This window comes from Microcebus murinus, chromosome 5, assembly GCF_040939455.1.
Source record: "Microcebus murinus isolate Inina chromosome 5, M.murinus_Inina_mat1.0, whole genome shotgun sequence".
Classification (NCBI taxonomy): domain Eukaryota; kingdom Metazoa; phylum Chordata; class Mammalia; order Primates; family Cheirogaleidae; genus Microcebus; species Microcebus murinus.
The window spans coordinates 30,187,569-30,212,951 of NC_134108.1; the positions used below are offsets into that span (position 1 = coordinate 30,187,569).

Sequence of the window (25,383 nt, forward strand, 5' to 3'; positions counted from 1 at the left end):
CCTTGTCTTTTCAACCCTATCTCCTCCTATCTTACCCTCACACACAAACACACACACACAAAAGCCCATAAAAAGGAAGAAATTTTTATACAATTTCAATTAATTAGTATCTGTGACATAGCTCCACTGGGAAAGTACAGAATCAGTTGCCCATAGCCTCAATGGTCCATATCTGTATAAAACCATTTTTATTTAATCAACAGAAAACATACAATTAGTTTAGCGGGCCACCAGGAAAATATACTGTACTAATTCCCAGCATAATAAGAAGAGTTCTAAATTATGATCCTTTGTAAAGAAAGGAAGAGTTACATTTCCCACTAAAAGATTCAACATTGCAATTGAAAAACAAAGATCAATGTTTAGAAGGCAAAGAAAGATTCAAAATTCACTAAGTCTAAAATTTCCAGTATTCCTTGGCCTTAAAAGACGTTTAGAGTATGCAAGATGTTTCCCTTGAAAAAAGGTTCTTCTGTTGAAATTATTTAGTTTAGGTTTAGTTTTTGCTGCTGTTATTACTGCTGTTTTAAACTAAAAAATGTACTCTCCCATCCAAAAGCAAAATAAAAGACATAACAAAAACTAAAACATGAACAAAATGAGCTAAAATACAGCTTTAAATTTTTTAATAGTTTGGAAAACCCATTATTTTAAAGAGGTAAAAATATATATTTCTGAAGACAAATAATTCAAATTATATGAGATAGTAGACCTCAAGTGGAACAAAAATAAATATGTCAACACTTTTATAAAATCTCCACCCCTTAAATTCCACACAAATGCTTTTTGATGGCCTACTATATGTAAAGTCCTGTACAAAATATCTTAAGTATAAAAAGAAGAAATATGAATCATAAAAATTATGTAACATCTTCTCACGGACATGTTCCTTATCCCAAAAATTTATAAATGGACCAAAATACTAAAATATTTTACAAAGCTATAAAATAATTTGCTACATGTTCACCTCTCAAAACTCCAAATGAAAGTAAAGATCCTTTCTTCCTAAGAAGATAAACATATTTCTGTCTAGCACTCATGAATAGTAAAGACTAAATTCATGGCCTTTTTTCCATTAGCTTCCAAAATAGAGGTCACTCTACAATCATCTCTATACGATTAGTGCCAAACACAAGATCTGGCTAAAAAAAACAGGTTGAACATCCCAAATCTGAATGGATAAAATCTGAAATGTTTTAAAATCTGAAACTTTTTGAATATTGACATGATGCTCAGAGGAAATACTCATTGGAGCATTTCAGATTGTGGATGTTCAGGTTTGCAATGTTCTACCAGTATAATGCAAATATTACAAAATCCAAAAATAATCCAAAATCTTTTTTTTTTTTTAATCCAAAATCTAAAAGACTTCTGGTCCCAATCATTTCGGATAAAGGATATTCAACCTCTTTAGTAAACATTTCATAAACCAATGATTATTATATTTATCTTAATTTGGAAAAAGAAAAAAAGGGTACTATACTTCCAAAAAAGAAAAAAAAAAGAGTATCTCAGAATATAATCTTACCCTGCTGGGCACTCTGGCACACTAATGTTTTCACATGGTTCTTCTACCCAACTTGTCTCACCTGAAATATTTTCAAGAAATAAAATGAGTTGTTCATACTTAAAAGTAACAATAATTGTGATGCTTGCGAGACACATTAAGACAGATTCCAAAAACAAAGCATGTTAAGAGCTATCTAGATAACATGGGACATAACACTAGAGAAATACGATAAAGGGAGAGATTCTGTTTCAAATAAGAGTTAGTTTATATCAAAAGGAAAAATGGATGTATAACTGCAAGACTAAAATATATTACTGTATTTGTGAGAACTTAAAAGTATCCTTTCCATTTTCAAATTCTTAATATTTTCAGCCGAAATGTACAACGCTCCTTTATCTCCCCCATCAAAATCCCATCAAAATCTTTGGTACTTTGATGTCTCAGTTCTTTCTCATATAGAGCTGGGTTCTGTCAAGAGAGTTCAAGGAAACCTGTAATACCTGAATAAGACGTTATAATCATACCAGCTTACAAAATGCCCTACAATCTTTTCAGGTAATTTCACATCAACTCTCAATGCATGGCAGACACTGTCCTCATTTATTATGAGGGAATCGGGGACATAAAAGTCAGCCAGGACTGGAAGAATGATCTTTCCACAAATCAGCATGAAGTATGCAGCTATCATCAAAATAACATGAGGGGTTAGTGGGAGAGTGAGTGGCTAGAGATAAAACAAGATTGGTCATGTGTAGATAATTATTATTAAGCCAGGCGATTACATACTCTTTCTTCATGTATATGTTTGAAATTTTTCTTTAATAAAAAGTTTTAAAAGTATTTTTTCAGCTAATATAGTTGGCCAATAAATACGACTCCCACTATTAATATAAATGATAACAAAGAGCACGAAACCCAGCTAAGCCCCTGGAAGATGCCAGGCTGCTGCAGCACCCAGTAAGATCACGGAAGCCTGACCTTGGCACACAAAGCTGTAGTTGATGCAGCAGTTGCCCTGGTCTTTGCAGTCATCCGAACAGGAACAGAGGCTTCTAACCATCCTTTTCTCGCCACACCTAAATTTGTTGCAAGTCCATATATGTTCTGGAAACAAATATCAACAAAATATGTTTTATGGTTCAAATTCAACACATCCAAAGTGAACACAGAATTGTTGTCCTCTGAAGTATGATCCATGAGAGACAATGAACTTTTTTTTTTTTTTTTTTGAGACAGAGTCTCACTTTGTTGCCCAGGCTAGAGTGAGTGTCATGGCGTCAGCCTAGCTCAAACTCCTGGGCTCAAGCGATCCTCCTGCCTCAGCCTCCCAAGTAGCTGGGACTACAGGCATGCACCACCATGCCCGGCTAATTTTTTCTATATATTTTTAGTTGGCCAATTAATTTCTTTCTACTTATAGTAGAGACGGGGTCTCGCTCTTGCTCAGGCTGGTTTCGAACTCCTGACCTCGAGCAATCTGCCCGCCTCGGCCTCCCAAAGTGCTAGGATTGCAGGTGTGAGCCACCGCGCCCGGCCAACAATGAACTATTAATATTTCATAACTCTTGGTTACTCACAGAATCTGCCTCTGCTATGGCCAGTCTGAACAGGGATAAAACATGCAGGCATCAATTTATATTATTTCACTAAAACTCCAGAATTTTGTCATTTTCTAACTTGGACACACATAGTGATTATAGAACTCACATGTAGACTTGGCTTCTTCCACCATCTACTTTCAGGGTTCTAAAAATTTAATCTGAATCTGATTCTTTCCCATTTAAATATTATTCCATTTCATATGTAGATCAAGTCCAAATCAAACAGAAAATGTTCATATTCTGATAATTTTATTTTTAAAAAGTGGAAGTGGACATCTAAGAATTCTTACTGTAAAAGATTTATAGTGGAAATATTTACATATTTCAAGCAGCCTTTTAGAACTTAATTTAAATGCAAATTAGACTACAAAGGCTTTCAGCACACATTAAAAATAGCCCTAATTTTGCTATCCATAAAATGTTTCACAAAGGCACATTATGCAAAATTTTTTCTCTAAGGAAGTGTTGGAAAGAAAATGAGACTAATGTTAAAATGTGTGTGCATGCTAAATTAATTAAAAAACTCAAATGAGTTAGGTAGGTCACATAATCAAAGACGCAGACCTTTCCTTGATCTTTTTCTTTTTTTTTTTTTTTTTTTTTAAGACTAGTCAAGTGCAGTAGTGAGGAGGGGGGAAAGTAGTAGAACAAGGAGTTCAATCTGTAACTGACTGTGAACAATCACGTGAGATAACTCACTACCTTCGGACCAGCCATCCTTGATCTTTTTCTACTGCCCATAAACTCCACTTTTTTCCCTGCACATCTTTACCTGGCTCTACACATGTCTCCTGGTAATCTAGACAGCAGTTTCCAAAATCAACACAGGCAGCATCACAGCGACAGTTCCCAAATGTTCTCTCAAAACAGCGACCTTTGCAACTTTTAACTGAAAATATTGAACAGTGAGTTAGATATTTCTAATCATTACATAATTACAAAGCAAACATCAACTAATATAGCTGAGTTAGTTAGGTATAGAAAAGGTTCAAATACTGCTTTAGAAAATACAGATGGGATAATAAAATGACCCAAGGATCTTTTCATAAATATACGCAAAAAGTGATACACAACAGAAGGTAACCTTAAGAACAGAGTTTGTGATTTTATCTCTTGCCATAGAAAAAAAAGAACTCTCTTCTTTTATTTATTACAAGCCTTACTGGGTCTGATAAGACTTAAAAACCTATGATACATTAAAGAAAAGGCGGAATAAGGACTTTTTCTGGCTTAAGCAGCCATAGGCTGTTGGCTTAAGCAACCCAAATTTAGGTTCCCCTAAATTTTTAAATGTGGGGAGAGATGTTTTTAAGTGATTAGGAATATTGTAGAAAGGGAAAGAATACCTAATTTACTTAACCCTCAAGCTTGGTATAAAGAAGTAGCGTGTTTGTGCAGAACACGTTCCTCAGCACAGCCTCTTCCGCCATGACACCCATTTCACCTGCAGATTCAGCCTGGCTCTGTCTCAGAGAGGCTTCCCCCAGGCTAGACCCAATTGCCATTTTTAATCCCTTATAAAACCTCGTACTTTCCCTCAGTCACTTAATTTCACTTGTAACTAAGTTATTTGGTCAATATCTAGATATCATACTAGACAACAAACTTCCCAAGAACACAGACCACATCTGGATTTTGCCCAAACTGCATCCCTAGTATCCAGCAAGGTGTCTGATGTGTAGTTGGTACTAATAACTTTTTGCTAAAAGGATAAATGGTGGATATGGAAGGGAAATACTTTTCATGAAAAGCAATTTTACTGTTCGAACTCTTCACTAGTTACCTTGGATAAGGTAGATTTTGATTGGATTATAAGAAAATTAAGATAGTGAGAAAAAGTAACAAAACATATGTAAAATAATGGACATCCAACAACAACAACAAAAAATCTTAGTTCTTGACTACAGTCTCCTGATCCAATAAGACACTGCCATGGAATTGAACTCTCATTTGACACTGGGAAATTAGGCAATTTTAAGAACATCAAGTAACAATAATAATTTCTAGGGTCAGAAATACTAACTTTCCTGGCCCCAGGGATGGGAGAAGAGGCTATTAAAATAATACGTTCCTATTCATTTTTTAAAATATGATGCATACTATAATGGGCTTGGATTAAAATTGCTATTTTCAATCCTTCATTTTTAATGTGTCATACTGAACTCGGGATAAATTACTTCATGTCAAAAGACTACATGAGTGAACACTAAAATTTGTAACTTTTTACTTTTTTAAAACTTAAATACATTTGTTCTGAACAGTTTACTGACTAAATATATAAAATTACTACATTGCATTCATTTCAACAATACATGACAGCTTAATAATCACTAAAAGTTTTTAAGTGACTAAACTTACAATTACATAATGGTTGAACAAGAGATTTTGTTCAATTTCAAAACAGAATTCTCTAGGATGACCATCAATAATTTAATTTTATGGAGAGAAAAAGCTACCTCAGAGCCAAAATAATAACCACTATAATTTACTGAGATTCGGTTTATTTATAGTCATCTTGTCAATGTTATGGAGATTTCTGCAATTAATATAAAGAAAAGAAGTATCCAAAAGTTTAAAAATATCACTATTGCTTTGAAACCACCAATGTCTATAATTCTAAAAACCTTGAGAGCATGTATTGATAAGTTTCTGGTTGCCCAGGGATGCTAATCAGTAACCTAGTAACCTCCACGGCTGCTTCAGCAACTAAAACTCCTTAGGGGAAAAGAGAGCTCCTAGGAGTCCCTGGAGCAGAGGGGACTCCTGGGGCCATAGCACCAGAACCTCCCAACCCTGTCTGTCTGTATCTTTGTTCTTAGTTGACTTTTTATTATTTGGGGGTTTTTTGTTTGTGTTTCAGTCATAGGCCCTCTTCCCTGTTCTGTGATAAGTTTTGTAAGTTAATAAGTTAAGTAAAATTTTATATGGCTACAATAATAAAATAGCTTCAAGAAGAAGGCTCAAATAAGCATCAAATTTGTAATATGTATCAAGAACCCCTTGGATTAGGAGATAACATTTAACCTCAATCACATTCTGAACAAGGCTGCATGTGGGCACACACACATACAGCACTAATTACCTTCTTGGTACAGCTTGGTTTCAACCCAAATACACACACACACACACACACAGAGCACTAATTACCTTCTTTGGCACAGCTTGGTTTCAACCCAAATATACAACCAAGGATTGTTGTTAACACACATACTGACAATACCTGTGGGGGGGAAAAAGAGAAAATTATATAGTTTCAAAATCCCTTCATTTCTCTAAAATGTTTTATTTGTTTAAATGTTCCTAAACTTGCTGGTGCTACTCTTTTTCCTGATCTGGATGTTTTCACTTTTTGAAAATTCAAACTATACACATGATTTATATACATTTTTACAGGTATGTTATACTTTAATAAAAAGTTTACTTAAATGTCAGCAAATGAGCCTATGCCAGCCAAAGTTAATATAATCAGAAACTATCCAGTTAGTAGAAATGAGTTAGTCAGAAAAATTATAATTAAGGGAAAGAGAGAGAAAAATCTACTTAGAGACTCAATCTCCTATCGTTAATCCATTAAAGGCAATGAGAATATTATAAGCCTCTTTTAACAGTTCAACTACACAAAGCTAAATATAATCTAACATCCTCATGTGCACAATGGCAGCTTGTGGAAACAAGCACAGAAGAGAGTTCACTACATCCCAGGCCCAAATGTTACCTCAAACTGGTTGTGTGATTTGCAGCAGATCACTTACGCTTTCTAGACAGCAGTTTATTCATCTATAAATGTTAAGAGTTGGACTACGTGGATCTCTAAAAATCTTTCCAGTGCTCACACTAGGCCACTTCCATTCTCCACTCCTCTGGCCTTTGGTGTTTTAAAATAACTGGCTACACCACTATTTAAAATACAAATGGTTCATATAGTTCTTTATCCTCTTGTTAAGTAGCTGAAGACACATGCTGATTTTTAAAAATCACCTCTTCATTGTTAAAAAGAAGTTACTTAGATTTACCTTTAATAAGACAGTATAGCATGGGACTGATACAAAAGTATGACAATAGAATCATTGCTCATTTAAAGTCACAGCTGTAAGAAATGAAATTTAGACTATCTACTACTCTATTACAAAACACCCAGTCAGAATAGTTTTCAGTAGAAAATTTCTCTTCAACAATTTTCAGAGCTGTGAAATCAAATTGAGTTTAAATTTTCTTCTCAAAGTAGTTTAATTCAGAAATATCAAAATCTATCATCCATTTTTATCTCCATAACAATGTAGATATTTTTGATATTTTCTTTGAAACTATAGAAAAAACATCTTACCTTAGAAAACATGAAGTTGGGAGACATAAAGTCAAAACAAAGTTTTCGGAATGTTTTGTCCTTATGTTAAAAGAATACTTGTTTGGAGTTTCCTGCTTGTTTAATTTGAGTCCCCAAATCTTTAGGTCTTTCTTAGACTTTAGTGAGCCAAAAGACATAGATACTTAAAAAAAAATTTGTTTTCTGACTGATTCTCTCAAATATAATGGCATTAATATAATGTGTATTATACTTTTTAAATCAAGATTCATTCAAATAGGAGTGTCAATCGCTTCTCGGCCTTTTGGCTAAGATCAAGTGTAGCAAATAGGAGTGTCTACTGTGCATAGTCCCTGTGCTAAAATGGTGCTATTGGCCAGAGATACAATGAAAACAACTCCTACCCTTACAGAGAAACAAAGGGTGGGGGAGTGGACATTAAAATGAATGACTGCAATGGAACTAGTCAAGAACTACAATAGAAATATGTAAACAAAAATGTTAACATGCTAACATTTAACACAGTGGAGAAAAGAAAAGAAAAGGAGAGAAGGCTTTACCAAGAGAGATGGAAAAAAAGGGATTTCCCCCTCTATCAATAAACAAATGTTTGAGTGTCCGCAATATGCCCTGTATTTAGATTCTGTAGGGAAGTATAAAAATAAAACAAAACAAGAACTTGTGATGACACCTTAATGTCAGTGTATACAATCTAATAAAGGCAACAACAACTCTGGAATGATGCCATATGTTTATGATAAAAATGAATTAAAATAATAGGTAGCTTAATTCGTAGGGAAGCAACTTAAGAATTAAACCACACAGTAGTGACCATATATGCAATGGTGCTTCATGCAAAGCCTCGGAAGTATGGAAGACAACAGTGGGTCTAAGAAAGAGTAAACAATAACGTCAATAATGGCTGTCACTTCCATGCCAGGCACTTTTGCAGGATCATTTAATGCTTACAATAATGTTATAAGATAGAATATGATTAGCCCAGTTTAGGGAAGCTGAACTGCAGAGAGGTTAGAAACTTACCAAGGACCGTGCAGATGATAAGCATCAGTGGCAAGATTTGAACTTAGGGTGTAAAGGGAGTGGGGCAGGAGGGGGAATGGGAGGGGATAAAAGGTGACTGAGTCCTGGGAGGGGTCAGTGGGGAGCTGCTGAGACACTTAAATATGGAAGTGACACAACTGGATTTACAAATTCTAGATTTGGGTAGATGAAGGCTTGTATCCCTCTGCCTCTTCTCATGGGAGAGGCCAGGTATGCTCCTCCAGATCTTTCCTCACCCTTAGTTACTGCAGCCCTGGCCACATGCCATGACATTTGCTTATTTGCCCGTCTCTCACTGGACTGTGAATTCCAAGGAAGCATGGATTTACTTATTCATTTCTGTATTTTCAACATCTAGCACAGCAGACACAGGAGTAGACCTTCAACAAATAATCATTAAGTTGAAAATCAGCAAGAGGTGATTTAATTAAACATAATTTTGGGAAACCCATAAATCTTCCAATTTTTCCCATCTGGGTTGACAAAGTCAGTCAGTTTGTTAATAAGTGACTTTGTGTCTGCTTTATATAAAAGATACCTACTATATATATATATATTTTTTTAGGAAATGGTAGATTGCTGGATTTGGTATTCAAACATGACAGATGGAACAAAAATGCCATCTGAAATGAATTAGCTGACCAAATTGCCTATCAGTTCTAACCTTTGACTAAAGCTGCATGCTTTCTGGGGGAAAAAAACACTGTTAGACCTCAGACCAGCACAATGCTGTGAGTCTTTATGGGATTTTGTTTCTTGGAAGATGGGGATTAGATCCCTAATGAGTACATCCAAGAACCTTCTACAGGAGATTCAAAGGGAGATGCAAAGATAACACATTCTTGAAGAACCCGTAAGCATTACAAAGTTCAAAGCAAAGGTCAGAATCTTTTCTTTAAAAAAGTTTCTGAGTCAACTCACCAGTTGTTCATGCATGCTTGGCTTCCAATGCATTCAACATCATTTTAGTGACATTCGACTTAATCTGAAGACAACCCTCCTAACCTCAAGTGAAATTTGATGTGAAGCCATTTATATAACTGATTACATGAAAATGGAGAAAAGAGACTTCAAGCACTGACAAGCACATCACTTAGGGGCAAACCTCACACTCGGTCTCTCATTGAAACACTAAAACTCTGAAGAAGTTCACATCTGCCTGGTAGAATGAGCTTCAGGTTCAAAATGACTTGGGTTCAAATCTCATCTCTGGCAATTCGTCTATTCAGCATTTAACAAATATTTCTTGAGACCCTACTACACCTCAAGCACTCACCGAGTGCTGCATATATATACCCATGAACAAAACAAGTGCAGTGCTCTCATGGAGCTTACATTGTTGTGACTCCTAGACAACCACCAACTGCGAGACCTAAGAAGGTCTCATACCCTCTCTAAGCCTCATTTTTAATCTACAAAGTAGTGATAATACTCACCTCACAAAGTTGGCAGGATCCTTGGACTGAATGTACAGAAAACACCTAGATAGGTTACTGGGAGTTGGCTACTCTCCCAGCAAAACAGGTCCCAAGCAGGATTGTCATAAGAGATTTGGAAATAATAGAGATAGAGACAAAGTGTAGTTTAAAGTGGTGGGGGAGTCAGGGGTCTTCCACTATTTTCGTGAGCCAGGAGGCACTGAGTGAAGTCCCACATCAGTAATTATTGTGACAGCAAGAGTTGTCCTTGGTCATAGAATTATGTGTACAGATTATCTGTTAAGGTTTCAAGCTTCCCCAAAGGTTTCAAGGGACCCTTACCTATTATTGTCTACAAGAGTAAATGGCTACAAAATTTTTCTAAGATAAACATTTTAAGCTCTAAGATAAGAACAGACCTGGCTGAGCATACAAATTAAAGATAAAAATGTATAAAGTAGGAACACTGAGTCTGCATACTAATCTAATCTGTATCTCTATATGCCGAGACATGTGGTCAGGAGTGAAGCAGGATAGCCTTGAAGCTTAAGACAGTTCCACCTGCAAGTTCTCTGCTGGGCTGGCATCTTTCAATCAGTTTCTTAGCCTTGGGCCCTATGCCAAGCTCTGTCTTGCACAAGCTCCAGGCACTAGCTTGCAGGCCTTGTGATCCACCACTGCCTTGCAGTCACCCCTGATTGGTGGAATGCCCCCCCTTTTTGTTAAATAGCTTCTGGTCTGTGATCTAACACGCCCACAGATTCCTTTAAGGCAAAGCCCTGAAAAACTCCTGAAACTTTCCATGTCTCTTAGCTCTATTTTCCAATAATAGGTGATGGGGGCACAGAATTGCTAAGTAAATGACAGTTTCTACTAAGAATATTCAGCTCACTAAGAGGACCAAGTCCACTATAGATTCTGCCAAAGGGGCAATACAACTTTACCACTGTTGATCAAACTGCAGGATACCCTTTCTATTTCCTATTAAAAGAAATGCCATAAACCAATGCATTAACATTTTTCTATCTTTTTTAAAAATTTTACAGTAATCTGTATTCAAAAGTAGTTGAAGACTATACAGTGGTAAAGAAATTGGTCCAAAAGATATAATAGAGTATGGGAAGAAATGTAACATATTATTTTACATGAAATGATGCTACTGGACATTTTAGTTACATCTATCAGCAACTCCCCAACCCATGCTACTGAAAAGGGAATCCCCTTAAACACCAATTTGTATATTAGAGATTTCTATAGATTCAGGTCCTCACGTTTCATAAAGTGTATAGCCTTACACTGATCCAAGCATTTTGGGTACAAGAAGCTATTAAAAAACTCTAAAACAAATGTCTTAAAATATCCATAGCTTTGGCTCAAAAATGTTACCTCCAGGAGTTTATCCTAAGGTTAAAAAATTATGTACAAATGTTTAGATGCAACTATATATGTTGCAGTACTATTTGTAATAATAAAAAAAGACACACAATGTCCAACAATAGAAAAATGATTAAAGAAAACATGGGCCGGGCGCGGTGGCTCACGCCTATAATCCTAGCACTCTGGGAGGCCCAGGCGGGAGGATTGCTCGAGGTCAGGAGTTCAAAACCAGCCTGAGCAAGAGTAAGACCCCATCTCTACCATAAATAGAAAGAAATTAATTGGCCAACTAATATATATAGAAAAAATTAGCTGGGCATGGTGGTGCATGCCTGTAGTCCCAGCCACTTCAGAGGCTGAGGCAAGAGGATTGCTTGAGCCCAGGAGTTTGAGGTTGCTGTGAGCTAGGTAGGCTGATGCCAGGGCACTCACTCTAGCCTGGGCAATAAAGCAAGACTCTGTCTCAAAAAAACAGAAAATATGGACTAGTTATATAACTATTATACAGCCATTAACAGTGACAACTTAGAATAATATTTAATGACATGGGAAAATGACACATTGCTGAGTACAAATAGCAAATTATAAAACAGAATAGAAAATATCGCTATAGTAATACATAATCCATGGTTGATGAATGCACTTACAAGTGATTCTTGTTATCTTCCAGTATTTAGACTATTTTCCAAAGTTTCCACAAGGGACCCATATACTTTTAGAATCAGTAAATGAGACAACTACAGGGGCTAGAATAGGTGTTAGTGATCCAGAGTGACTCCCCACTCTAACATTTTAGGGGTTTTCAGTATAACAGTAAACTCCCTGCCTGCCTATTTACCTTAAGCAAACTCCAATCAACAAACTGAATACTCAAAGCTCCTAATCTACCTAATCCACCATCATTTTTAAATATAAATGAACAACCATGATTCATCAGCCATTTGAGATAAGCCCACAACAGAGATCAGCAAACAAAAAAGGTCTAAATAAACACAGAAGGGGAAAAAAGGGGGAAAGAAGAGAAAAAAATATATATTAGAAACAAACACCTAATTAAGTATATCCAATGAGATTCAAGAAGATATATACAAGTCTTCAAATCAAAATGTCCTAATATCAAGTATCCATAATCAATCAAAGGCTTATACTATGTACATCATTATGAAATTCCAAGATACCAACATTAAAAACAAATCATCAAATGAAAGGCTATGCTGACTTCTTAAAATAGGCTGTTAGAACGAATAAAGAATTAGTCTTTCCTTGGAGGTTTGGTAGAATTCAGTGGTGAAGCCATCTGGGCCTAGAAAGATCTGTGTAAGAAGTTTATTGATTTCTGCTTCAATGAATGATCTGGTTCATGGGTTACAGAATTACTTATATTTCCTAATTTTTCTTGAGTCAGTTTTGGTAAGTTGTATTTTTCTTGGAATTTGTCATTTCATCTACATTTTCAAATTGTTAGTATAAAGTTATTTATAATAATTTCTTGTCTGTATCAACTCTATTTGTGTTCTTTTTTCATTCCTAATATTATCTGTGCCTTCTTTTTCTTGTTTGTTTTGTTTAATTGTGCTCACCAAGGGTAACATCACCTTTTCAAAGATTCTACTTTTTGCTTTGTCAATCTACTCTTTTGTATGCTTTTTTAAAAAAGTTAATTTCTGATCTTATCCTTATTTTTTCTTTCTTTCCATACCAAGGTTTCATTTTCTGGGGTTTTGTTTATTTGTTTGTTTTACTAAGCTATTGATATGAATGCTTATGTTATAACATTTTAGATTTTCTTCTCTTTTAATATTATTTTATTCTAACTTTTAAATCATTTAAGACATTATTATTTTATTAGTTCATTTAGATTTACCCAAATATTTACCACTTTCTTTATGCATTTTCCCTTCTCACCTTTCATCTGAAATCATCTGCCTAAAGTACACCTTTTAGAGTTTTCCTGATGGCAGACTCTGTACTTGTTAGTCTGTACATGTCTTTGTTTTGTTCTCCTCCTTGGAAGATATTTCTACTGGGTATATAATTCCAGTTTGGCAATTATTTTCTTTTGGCACAGTGATGATATCATTACACTGTCTTATGCTTTAATCATTGCTATTGAGAATACAGCCATCAGATTGGAAATGTCTATTTTCTCCAATACCTTTAAACTTTTTTTATTTTTACCTTTGTGTTCTGTAATGTTACTCTGTTGTTTGTCAATATATATTTATTTATTCTGCTTAAGATTTAATAAACTATTTGAATCTGAGGATTGGTGTCTTTCATCAGTTCTAGAATTATCAACTCTTCAAATAGTGTCCAAGACAAAATAAAGCAAGATGGATAATGGTTAACAGAAAATAGTAAACTAGAAAATATGACCCAGAAAGTTTTTTTAAAGAGCCAAATAAAATTTCTAGAAATGAAAAATGAAATGAACAAAACTCAATGCTTAGACTCAACAGAAGAAGAGACACAGAAGATACTAAAGAACATTAATGCCTGCCTCTACAGTGCTAGAGAATAACTGTCTTAGAGCAAGATGCTCTTTTTCCTCATAATTATGACAGCTTTGGCAATTAAGAGAACAGTAATATTTATTATCTCATTAACAGGTGTCAGTATGCACAGAAATTATAGGAATATCTACCAATTTATAGTTAGCATAGGCGGAAGACTACAATGATAGAAGAGGAAGTGGTAAAAGAAAAGAGTAAGGGAAGAGTTATTCTATAAAGTTTGAAGCAATTTATTAAACTACATACACACAATGACAATAGAAACCCAAAATAAGCCAGTAAACTCACTATTGTTCTTGGCCAACAAAGCCATTATTACCAAACCACTGCTTGTAAAACTGATTAGAAGGAGCAGTCAGAGGCTAGTGGCAACATAACAGAGAAGATCACTGTTGGTTTTCTTTGGCTCTGCACAGATCTGTAGAGGTAGAACTTGTTACTACCTGCTCAGGCTCAGCCGCTAAACCACTTTTAGGACCTCTCTGTGCAAGATCCAAGCAAGCTAAAATCACAAGCACTTTCCCTAAAAGAGACTCCTACTTCTATTGGTAAAAAGAATCTCTACCCTTTGGATGCCAGTTCAGCACTTTTCACAAACATAAAAGAGAAAATATTGGCTTTACAATGAGTAATGTTAAGAAGACAGGTGTCTACAAAAACCTGCTTCAAAGACATACCACAGCAATTATATTTGACTTTCCAAGAATCCACTATAACACATTTTCTACAATAATGATTAATGGAAGTGCTGGATATATGCCATCATTTCAAATAGTCTTTGCTTCTAATTTATGTCAGAAATAGTGCTGTGAACCTGGTGCATTTTTTAAAATGCCAAATTCTTCTCTTCTTTTAGTGAGTAGGGAAAATCAATAAACAGGTTGAGTTCAATAGACTTATCAAAGTAGATTATAGTTGTGAGTAAAGAGAACCATATTAACATCGAAAAACCACATACTCTTCTTTGGGATCTTTTTTGGGTTTGTTTTTTTTTTTGTCATATCTTTCTTCTAAAAGAACAGAAGAAAAATGAAGTCAGAGGAAGTTTTGTGATTAAGGCACAGAATAGAAATCCTTAAATTGTTAATTTAAATACAAGTGTTCCTAACTGTTCCCCACAAGTCACTTAGGGGCTCCTGGGTAGTTCAAAACAAGTATTTTGAATAAACACGGTACAGATTTGGTTGAACTCGTCTGTTGGATAGATAAAAATATCAGATTCTTCTCTATATTAAAATTGGTGGTCCATAAAAAATATTTTGGTACCTTTAATATTTAAGCAAATAGTCAAAAATCTTTTCCCAGCTTTTCAATTAATTATCCTGGTAAATAAGTATTTGAAGAAAAGACTCAAAGAAAACTCCTATCAGTAACCCATGGGAGTTGGTAATGACAATTGAAAAATAATTTTTTAAGAAGACAGGTTAAAATGAAATATTAAAAGGCTGGCTTAAGAAAGCAGAAACAATGTTAGTACTGTACCAATTACATATTAAAATTCCAGCCACTGTCAAGTACAGATATAAGTATGGCAAAATTGTGGCTATAATCACAATGGGATCAATAACCCTCATGCCTTTCTATCTAAATTAAGAAATACATTACTTTTGGAGCTTTGTGAACTTAAGAAAGTCACATCATCTAAGTCCCTTTGCTGGTAAAAACAATAGGGCTAGACTGGATATTTTCTGTGATCCCTAAAATATCTATAAATCTACTTCTCCCTGGCAACTGATTCTACCTTTATTTGGATTACTTCTGACCCTAAATCCTATACTGTCCTCTCTTAAAGACTACTATCTTAAATATATACAGGTTTAAGATTCTTGGTTGAACATAGGCCATTGGAATAAACTATCAAGCCTGACGTAACAAGCACCTGGAACAGCAGTTCTGAAGCTTTACTTCCCCAGGTAAAGTAGAAAAGGGGTCGGGAACTCACCTGCAACACACCCTTCATATCTGAACTCCTTTCTGGATACCTGCAAGTCCTCTACAGAACTGATTTATCTAAGGCAGCTATTCTCTTCTCCTATCATGCGCATTTATTTTTTTGTTCAGTAAATACCAAGCATTTTCAAAGAAAAGAACAATCAGTGCTTATAATTTCTGCCTTGGTGACCAAATCACTTCTCCAAGATCTCACCAAGTGCTTTCACAGACCATTTGACTCTGAAGTTAAAGGTCAAAGAACAAAACATCCATTTGATAGTGTAAAGCAATGGTTTTCCTCAGCTTTGATGTCAACCCACACTCCAGGACTTGTATACCTTCACTGAGCCTTGAGACACAAGCACCTCATCAAGGAGGTCAGTGACTGAAAACACCTCAACAACAAAGCAGTATCACTCTTTAAAAAGCTGGAGGGTCTCTCTTCAGATACAGCCTCCTGCCACGAGAGCTTCTATTTATAACCACAAATAGTTAGTTAACACCTAGGAGGGATCGCTGAATTATTAAATATCAACACTTCTGTTCTTGGTTTGATGGTTTATTTAAATGTTTTCTCTCTACAATAGAACTGCCATTATAGCAAAAGGCTTTTTTGTGGCCTTTCTTTATACATTCTTCTGATTTACTTCTTAAAAGCAATCTATTGAGGAAAAAAGACATCTTAAGGAAAGTGTCTAGTAAGTGAGATTTCTATCTCTTGCCTTCTAGCAAAATAAAATGTCATGGTATTTCATACAGCAAAAAAATATAATATAATAAAAATAAAAATGGTACATGGAGTAAATATTTAAACATAAAATAAAATCACTAGAAGATGAGGAAATAATTATAAGTGGTGGACACCTTTACAAGCATGGCACAAAAATCCAAAAATTACATTGGAAAAGTCAGTACACAAAAATTGGAAATTTCTGTAAAGCCAAAAAAAAAAAAAAAAAAGAACATCCACCACAAGCAAAATTGGGTAGGATAAACTAGTGAACTACATGAAATATTTTCAATAAAGGACAAAAAGCTAATATTCATGGTAAAGAATAAGGTATAAAAATCAAGTAGAAAGAGATGAACAACCCAAATTTTTTAAATTCCAAAAGTAATAAACCAGCTATTTAAAGAAATTAAAATAAAATAAAAATAAAACATTCACCTTCATTAAAAATCAAAGAATTATAAATCAATGAGTCCCTTTTCTACCCAATGAAATTAACAAATGTTAAAAATACTGATAATTGCAAGTGTTGGCAAGGATGTGAGGAGAAATAGGCACTTCTACACTGTCATATAGAAGTATAATTCCCTTTCTAAAAGGTCATTAACCTGTCCATATTTTCCACTCCAGCAAGTCCAACTCTATTAATTTATACACTAGAAACATTCACTTAAGCACATAAAGATATGCACACACATATTTGTTTATTGCAGCATTGTCTGTTATACCAAAATCTTGAAATAACCCAAATTTCAGTTTAAAACAATGGAGTAAATATAATACACTATGGTGAATCCAAACATAAAATACTATCCAATTTCAAAATTATGTAGCTCCATCTCCGGAATACTTTCTCTTAAAAAGCCTTAAGCTTCCATGTCAATGGCCACCATGTAAATAGCCACCACGCTGTGAGGTAGCCCAAATTATCCCATGCATAGAGACCCTGAGGCTAAATGAGAGAGCTGCCTGGGCAGCCCCTAGACACTCAATCACCTGATGTTCCAACTCTAGTTACCTTCTGACTGCAGCTGCATGAGAGACCCTGAACTGCACCTGCCTGGCCACACCTTTCCCGACTTCATGACCCACCAAAAACCATGAGAGATTTTTGAGTCCACAGAGTTGATGGTCAGACGCTGAACAGACATAAATCTATCAAGGTGGTAGTACAAACCAAGATGACTCCCTTGAGGGAGCACATTTGTCTTTCTCCTTCTCCCAGATTTTATGCCAAAATCATTCCCAAGGTAAGATGATCAATGAAGGAATCTGAGTTGGCTCTGCCCAAAGTACACACCCAGCCAGCCTCATTCAGAGGTGATGACCTGGCTCTTCATCACTTCATTGGAAGAAGAGAAATACCTGAAAACTACTCCACACACATAGCACTATGGGGATGTAGGCGATGTGATGTATACTTTTCTTCCTTTGGTAAAGGCATAGAGTTCAGGCACTAAAGTTTATGTGAGTTCATTCCCAATTTGCAGGTGGAGAAATGGACTTTTGATTATGAACACTAATTTTTATAGTATCAAGAATGTTAGTAAACCTGTAAGAAAAAAAAAAAAAGAAGAAGAAGAAGAACAGGACAAGATGAGCCTGAAAGCCTGAAACATCTTACAATGCCATAAAGTTAGTAAGTGCTAAGCACATACACACACACATATATATACAGAGAGTCACAGAAGCTAACTCCCAAAAAAATAAGCAACATAGTACTGGGTTATAATCCAAAGTATAAAACAAAGATCAATGAGTTCACACTGATTTAAAAAACACTGAATAGACATATGGGGGAGAACAGACAAATCTCCACTACAGGAGAATTCCAAATAATTTCTGTCAGCAAGGAGGTGGAACATAACTCTCTACCTCGTAAGTATGGGCTGGGCATAGTGACTTCGTTCCAAAGTTACAATGTGGTAAGGGACAAAAAAAAAAAGTATCTTTACAATGGAGAAACCTGAAAAAGACTACCTCAGCCAGGTAATTAAGGTTAACATCATCAATGATACATCATTTTAATAGCATACACTTTTGATATGATGTGCTGAGAATGGAACCTCTGGGGTCTCCCTCCCAAAAATACATTATTCAAGTCTAATCATGAGAAAAACATCAGAAAAATTCCAATTCAAGGACATTCCACAAAATACATGACTCATACTCCTCAAAACTGTTAAGGTCATCGAAAAACAAGGAAAGTCTGAGAAACTTAGCCAAGAGGAGACTAAGGAGACGTCACACCTAAGTGTAATGTGGTATTTCTGGATGGGGTACTGAAATAACAAACCGAAAAGGACACCAGGGGAAAACTAGGTAATTCTGAATAAACTATGGACTTTTTTTTTAATCATAATGTATCATTATCATTTCATTAGTTGTACAAAATGTATCATACTAATGTAAGATGTTAGTGACAGAGAAACTGGATGTAGGGTACATGGGAAATCTCTGTACTAGCTTCACAACTTTTCTGTAAATCTAAAACTATTCTAAAATAGAACATTTATTGAAAAAGAAATAGGCATGATTCCATATTATTCTACCACAAAACTTCCATTGTTTAAAATTTTGGTCCATTTTATTTTCATTGTTTTAAATGCAGCTGTGTAATCAAACTCATATATGTACATAATTGAGAAATTATTCCATATATAATGTTGACTCATCTTTTTGCATGTAATACTATTCTGTAAATATTTTCTTATATTATCAATAAATCTTTTTCAATATATTTTAATTTAGGTTGATCTGTCTATAAGTGAAGACTGAACTTTCACTTCATATATTTCAGTAATGTATAATTTTTTAAAATCAACACTGCTTTCTTATCTGTTCTTTTCTTTGATAGACACTGTGGTCAGCTGCCTGCACTCCCCTTCAGGGATGAAGCTGTTGCTCCCCCAGCTGCTGGCAGTGGTCCCCTACAGGGACTGTCTCAGCTGAAGAGAGCCCCCTTGCCCAAGGTCACACTCCTTCCCAGAGCAGGATGGCCCATAGAGTGGGTGAGGCCTCCACTGAGCATCCCTTGCATTGAGCATCCAGTGAGCACCACAGCTCACCTTTCCCTCTGCATAGTCCTGCATCCTTGCCGTCCCTTCCACAGGTGCTGCCCTCAATCACACACTCCAGTAAAAGCCCAGGCATGCTGTCTCCATCTGCAAGTCTGTCTCCCAAGAAACCCAAACTGTGACACTGCCTTTCCCCTGATGGGCTAGATCAGTGAAATGTCTTTGGCTACTACATCTTCCAGGCTCCCTACCTCCAGGCATCAGGCCAAAATAAGCCAATGGAAAACAATGACAAAAACTGGAGGGTGGGAACAAGGGGAAAATCAGAATTGGCTCCCCTGTTCTCCATTCTCCATGAGGGCCCCCTAAAGTGACTGCATCTCCCCAGGGTCCCAGCTCCTACAGGGAAGCTCTAGCTCCCAAGCTCTGGCTTCCTCCCCTTTCCCTTTGCCCTTCCTGCCCTCCAGGTGGTAGCAGCTTCCTTCAGTAACTCTTCTCTGTGTTGCCTCAGGGACCCGCCATCCCCTGTTGGGCTGTGAGCATATCCAACACTTTTGCAATTTGTTTCCTATATTAAATTATCTTGATTAAGTTATTAGGTATGGCCTTTGTGTTTCTGATTAGACTCTAACACAGTAAATAATCAAAGATAGATACACATTCCAAGGCACAATCTAATTTAATACAGGCAAAGAACTCTTCATTTGGGGGGTTTACGTGTTTTATAATTCTCAAATCTCCTAGGTACAAAAAATTAATTAGACCTTGCTTCAGTTGGATTTCCAAGAAAGAAAAATTGCCTCCATATCCTGAAAATGGTTTCCCTTTTGAAGCTACTATCAGAAAGATATGACTCATTAAATAAAAATAGTACTGAATGATTTTTGAAAAGAACTTTTAAAGTTTAGTTCAGCACAAAAGACAGAAAAGAGAGGAAAGCAGTTTGTTTGTTCATGGTGCAGAACAGCCCTTCCAACCCTCTGGCGGTGGACAGGTAAAGCCTCAGGAATCTTGTCCAAAAGACATGGTTTTGTTTCTTGCTAGGCAAGTATCTTACCTATGCAGGAAGTGGGTCAGAGATAAAAAAACAAAAGGTGGAAAGAACATCATGTGCAGTTTAAGTTTACGTAATTTTTTTTTTTCTGAAATAATTTTTGGAACAGTCACTAGAGCACCTTGTGTTTATCCTTGAAAAATGGGCTCAGTGGAAACAAAAAGACAACTATACAGAGGCCTTCTAGCAATTCTTACTGAGCACAGGAAATGGGATAATAGGGAGATTAAACAACCATTTAATTTCTGTAAAGGTGCAGTGGTTAATCAATCACAATTACAGTGGCAACTTAAACACAGAATTTAAAATTTGGTAATGGATGCATGGGTTTATAGTTTGGGAGGGAACATAATTTTATAAATGTATCACCTCTTCATGTGTATATTTAGGGTTAAGTCAATTAGATTGCATAATCATTTGTAAGGACTCTTAAATAGTCATAACATTCACAACTTAACCATTTTAATTTGTTTTGTTCTTTTAGTAAATGTTTCTTGAACAAGTGCTCTCTGTATTATACATTTACATTATTACAAGCTAAAGAAGTATAAAAGTTTTTTTAAAACTCTGATATCACAATTTTTATGTGCTATTCAATAATTTTTTTGTTTTTTTTGTTTTTTTTACATATATGTATATATGTGTACACACATATATATATACATATATATATATATATATTTTTTTTTAGTTGTCCAGCTAATTTCTTTCTATTTTTTTAGTAGAGTCAAGGTCTCGCTCTTGCTCAGGCCGGTCTCAAACTCCTGAGCTCAAACAATCCACCCGCCTCGGCCTCCCAGAGTGCTAGGATTACAGGCATGAGCCACTGCGCCCGACCCTCAGTAAGTTTTTAAGATGATAAAAATGCTCCATGTATCTGTGCCACCCATATGGGAGCAATGAGCCACATGCCTCCGCTCCGCTCAGCACTGGAGCCAGTGTGATTAAGAAACTGAATTTTAAACTTTATTAAAAACTTTAATGAGTTTAAATTTTAACTTAAATAGCCACAAGTAGCTAGTGGTTATCACCTTGGCCTGAACAGGTTTGAGAAGTTAAAATGTAGTAGAAAAGAAAATCAGAGTTATAAAATGGTCAAATAAAAAACATAAGATATTGTGCTTCTTCTACACCCACCCTTTGGGCTCCTTTTATTTTGTTCCTGCCACCAAAGCTATTATAAAATGATGTAAATCAGATCTTATCTTGTCTCTAAGACCAAAAATAAAAACAAAATAAACAGAAAAAGACTTCAATGATTTCCAATTATTCTTAAAACAATACCCAAAATCGCTAAGATGGTCTGCAAGGCCCTGCCTGAGGTGGCCCTGGCAACACTGCCTCCTCGTGCCCCATTACACACCACTCAGCTCTGCATGCCAGCCATCCTGGCCTTCTTCCAGTTCTGGGATGCAACATGTTTCCTCCTACCCCAGGACCTTTACCCATGCCACTGTCTCCCCTCAGAATCTCCCAAGATTCGCCTGTCACTTCCTAAGAAACACCCTCTCAGACCTCACGACTGGGGCAATTCTCACTATTATCTCTCTCAGCCCTGTGCACAGCTTCTAGGTTGCTCTTATCACAGCTGCAACTTGAGATATTCTTGTGCAATTCTTTGATAAATATCTGGTGCCCTGGAGATGGACTATGAGAACAAAGAGTACATCTTCCCTTTGAGCATTTGGCCCCTGGCCTCTTAGACAGGACTGCTCACACGGAGTAAGTTACAAACCATAACAATAACAACAGCAAACCCCAATCTAGCAACTACTATCTATCAAGCGCTCTTCTAGTTTATAGTTAATTTGTTTAACACTAAAAACAAACCTACCCAAGGAATTATTATTATCCCCTTTTTATAGGCAAGGAAACTAAGACAGAGAGAAGTTAAGGGACTTGCCCAAGGACACACAGCAGTTACTGGCAGGGACAGGATTTATACTTCAGCAGTCTGGCCCTTAACCACTGCGCTGGATGGCTTCTATGAGATTAAGTGGCAATGGAGTGGCTCTGAGACAGGGAAGATGGGGCCAAAGAGCATCTAAGGAATACTGCATACAAGAGGATACACTGAGTTAGATCTTAGGAAGTACCTGGTGTTAGGTGAGAAAAAGGAGGTAAAAAAAAAATCACTCCTGGGATAGAAAACCGACATAATCTGTATAAAGTATGTTCTGATAACAAGTCTGAGCTGACTGTCATATGTGTTTCAGCAGAGTTGGAATATTTGAGAGAGATATACATGAGTCCCTTTTTGACTCTCTAAACTGGCAAAGTACCAGAAGCAGAAGTTGACTGAAAATACTTGAGCCCTTCAAACTCCTAACTCCAAGTTATGCATATAACATATGCATGTCCCATACCATATATGGGACACTGGGTCCCACTGAAGTGTGGGTACCAGACAAGACGCACTCCCCAGCCAACAAGTTTTCTCCTTCCTACCTCCAAGAATTATGCCAGTTAGAGGAGATAAACTGCTTAGTGTAGGGTCTGACAAACAGTAAACTCGATAAAGGCATGTAACAGATGTTGGAGACTAAGACCCTCCACATCCCAACGACTTGTCCTACGCACAGGGCGGCCCGGAAAATAGCCTAAGACTAAAATAGCACCCAGCCCTCCAGCTATAGTTCTGAGAAGAATGCATTCCATGACGTGCTTGCTCCAGGGCATGCTACCTGCAATTGTTCCCGACCCCCTGCCAGGTTGGGGTTGAGTGATCCATCACAAACAGCTTCCAGTGCCATTGGGATGCTGATTGGGGCTGATTGGCCCACACCCAAGCCTCATCATCCCCCCACTCTATTTTTCTGTTTCTACTTCCTTGTTTCTGTATATAAAACCTACTAAAAATCCAAGTAAAGTAGACCCTGACAACCCTTTGCTTGGTCTCATTCCTTTCTCTCGCCCATCTCTTTCAGGCACGGTCCCCCTCGCCTCCGCGAGTAACAGAAGGTCCCGCGGGCCGGGACAAACAGACACTTATATGCACTTACTACGAGCAAGGGTCTACTCTAAGTGGTTAACAAATATTAACTCAAATGACTACATGTATAAGTCACAGACCTTCAGGACTGGTACGAATGGATAAAACTGTTCATAATCACTCAAACAATTAAGGCTAGTGTTACCCAAGTGATGAGAAATAACCCTAAAACGGAAGTTGGGCTTAGGAGTACACATCTTCCCATGTATGTTGTGGCAGTCCCTGGAAAATTCTGAGTGGGAACATAATGTAGGCAAGTCATTGTTTCAGGAAAACTAATAATCTAACCATAAGAAAGAGACATGGGCAATGGAGATGGAGCTGAGGAATGAATAAAACAGAAAACACATACAAAATAATAATAAATTCCTGGGGACTGATTATGTCTAAAGTACGAACAGAGATAGTTTCAAAGACTTTCTATTAAACTAAGGTTAGTAAAATAAAAGTTTCAAAATCTTGTGAAAAGCACATTAAAAAGCTGTCCATCAATGGTAAAATCTCATAAGTGAAAAAAGGCAACAGAACAGTATATATAATACAATATGATCCCATTTTTGTTACATACATATAGAAAAATCCTGGAGGAGAAATCCAAAATATTAAACAGCAAATAGCAAGATGAAAACAATTTTTATTTTCTTCTTTACACTTTTTTGTATTTTCTGAATTTTCTGCAATATATATTAGTTTCATAAGAAAGGTAAAAATATTGTAAGTTCTCTATACAGGCATTTTAGAACTAGAAGAAACGCACCTAATGCGAACCCCTCATATTTTGGGTAAGGAAACTGAAAGTTAGAGAAGCAAAGTATTATAATTGTTCACAGGTCACATGGCAAATAATACTTGTGACTGGAGTTTAGACTCTTTACATGATCCCAATCTCTCAAGACCTTTGCTTGAATCATTCCTTAAAAAAAATTAATGTTATTTTTCTTTGAAAGTTTCCAAGAGATGACAAATGTATAAATACTTGCATATGTCGACATTCATCACATTTATTTCCTTCGAGCTGATTAATAAGGTATTTTTAAAAAAAACATGTACAAGTAGAGTTGTTTCATTCTTATTTCCCTGGTTAATCCAAAAATAGACAAGACTACCAGAGCCTATTCATGGTACTCCTAACCCACACCCTTCTTCTGGTATTTCATTCACCTGTTTCCTAGTCTCCTGGAGATTTCAATCTAGATAATTCTGGGTGGCACTTTATAGGAAGCTAGCATGTTTGGATGATTAAGTATTATGGAATAAAATCTGTGCCAAAGACATTTAACCTGATTCAACATCACCTGAAAAAGCCCTGGTATTGGTATTTGTTTTGATTTTGTGTCAAGTATGTTGTTGATTATTGAGAAGTTATTGCAGTGGAAACTTTGAATAGGAGAGTTCTATGTATGATGTGTTGGAAAGAGAAATCTATAGGATGTTCTGATAGATGAAAGGCTAAATTGGAAAAACATCTGAATGTTATCACGTAACAGCAAAGGCAGAAGACTGACACAGCTGAGACCAACAAAAAGCAATTAAAGGACAAGCCAGTGCAGAATAAGGAAAAGGCAATTAAAGCAAAGGCAGCAAACAAGAGCACAGGTAGGTTCATGAAAGATGAAAACTGTGCATGTGAAGGGAAGTAAGAGACTACGCAGTGTTCTGTACATACAAGAGCATTGGGGCTACTTGCATCAGTGGCCCGCCAAGGTCTAAGGAAGGAAAATGGGCCACATGCGACCAGTTCAACCCAATGCAACCAGTTCAACCCAATGCAACCACAGCTGATATAATGGAGAAACATTTAGTTCTTTTGTTTTATTTTTTCAATCACAGCACCATGTATGCAGGCAATGGCACAGCAAGTGTTAATAAGAATT

At 36.2% G+C, this 25,383-nt stretch overlaps 1 protein-coding gene across 1 annotated transcript in view; it reads right to left on the reverse strand.

Moving 5' to 3' along the window:
• ENPP1 (ectonucleotide pyrophosphatase/phosphodiesterase 1) overlaps positions 1-25,383 on the reverse strand; it is a 62,745-nt gene that overhangs the window by 29,273 nt on the left and 8,089 nt on the right. The window contains exons 2-5 of the mRNA XM_012736624.2: positions 6,259-6,331; positions 3,884-4,000; positions 2,489-2,614; positions 1,529-1,589 (exon numbers count right to left, since the gene is read on the reverse strand). Coding sequence (XP_012592078.1) covers positions 1,529-1,589; positions 2,489-2,614; positions 3,884-4,000; positions 6,259-6,331 — 377 coding nt within the window. The remainder of the gene's footprint in view (positions 1-1,528; positions 1,590-2,488; positions 2,615-3,883; positions 4,001-6,258; positions 6,332-25,383) is intronic.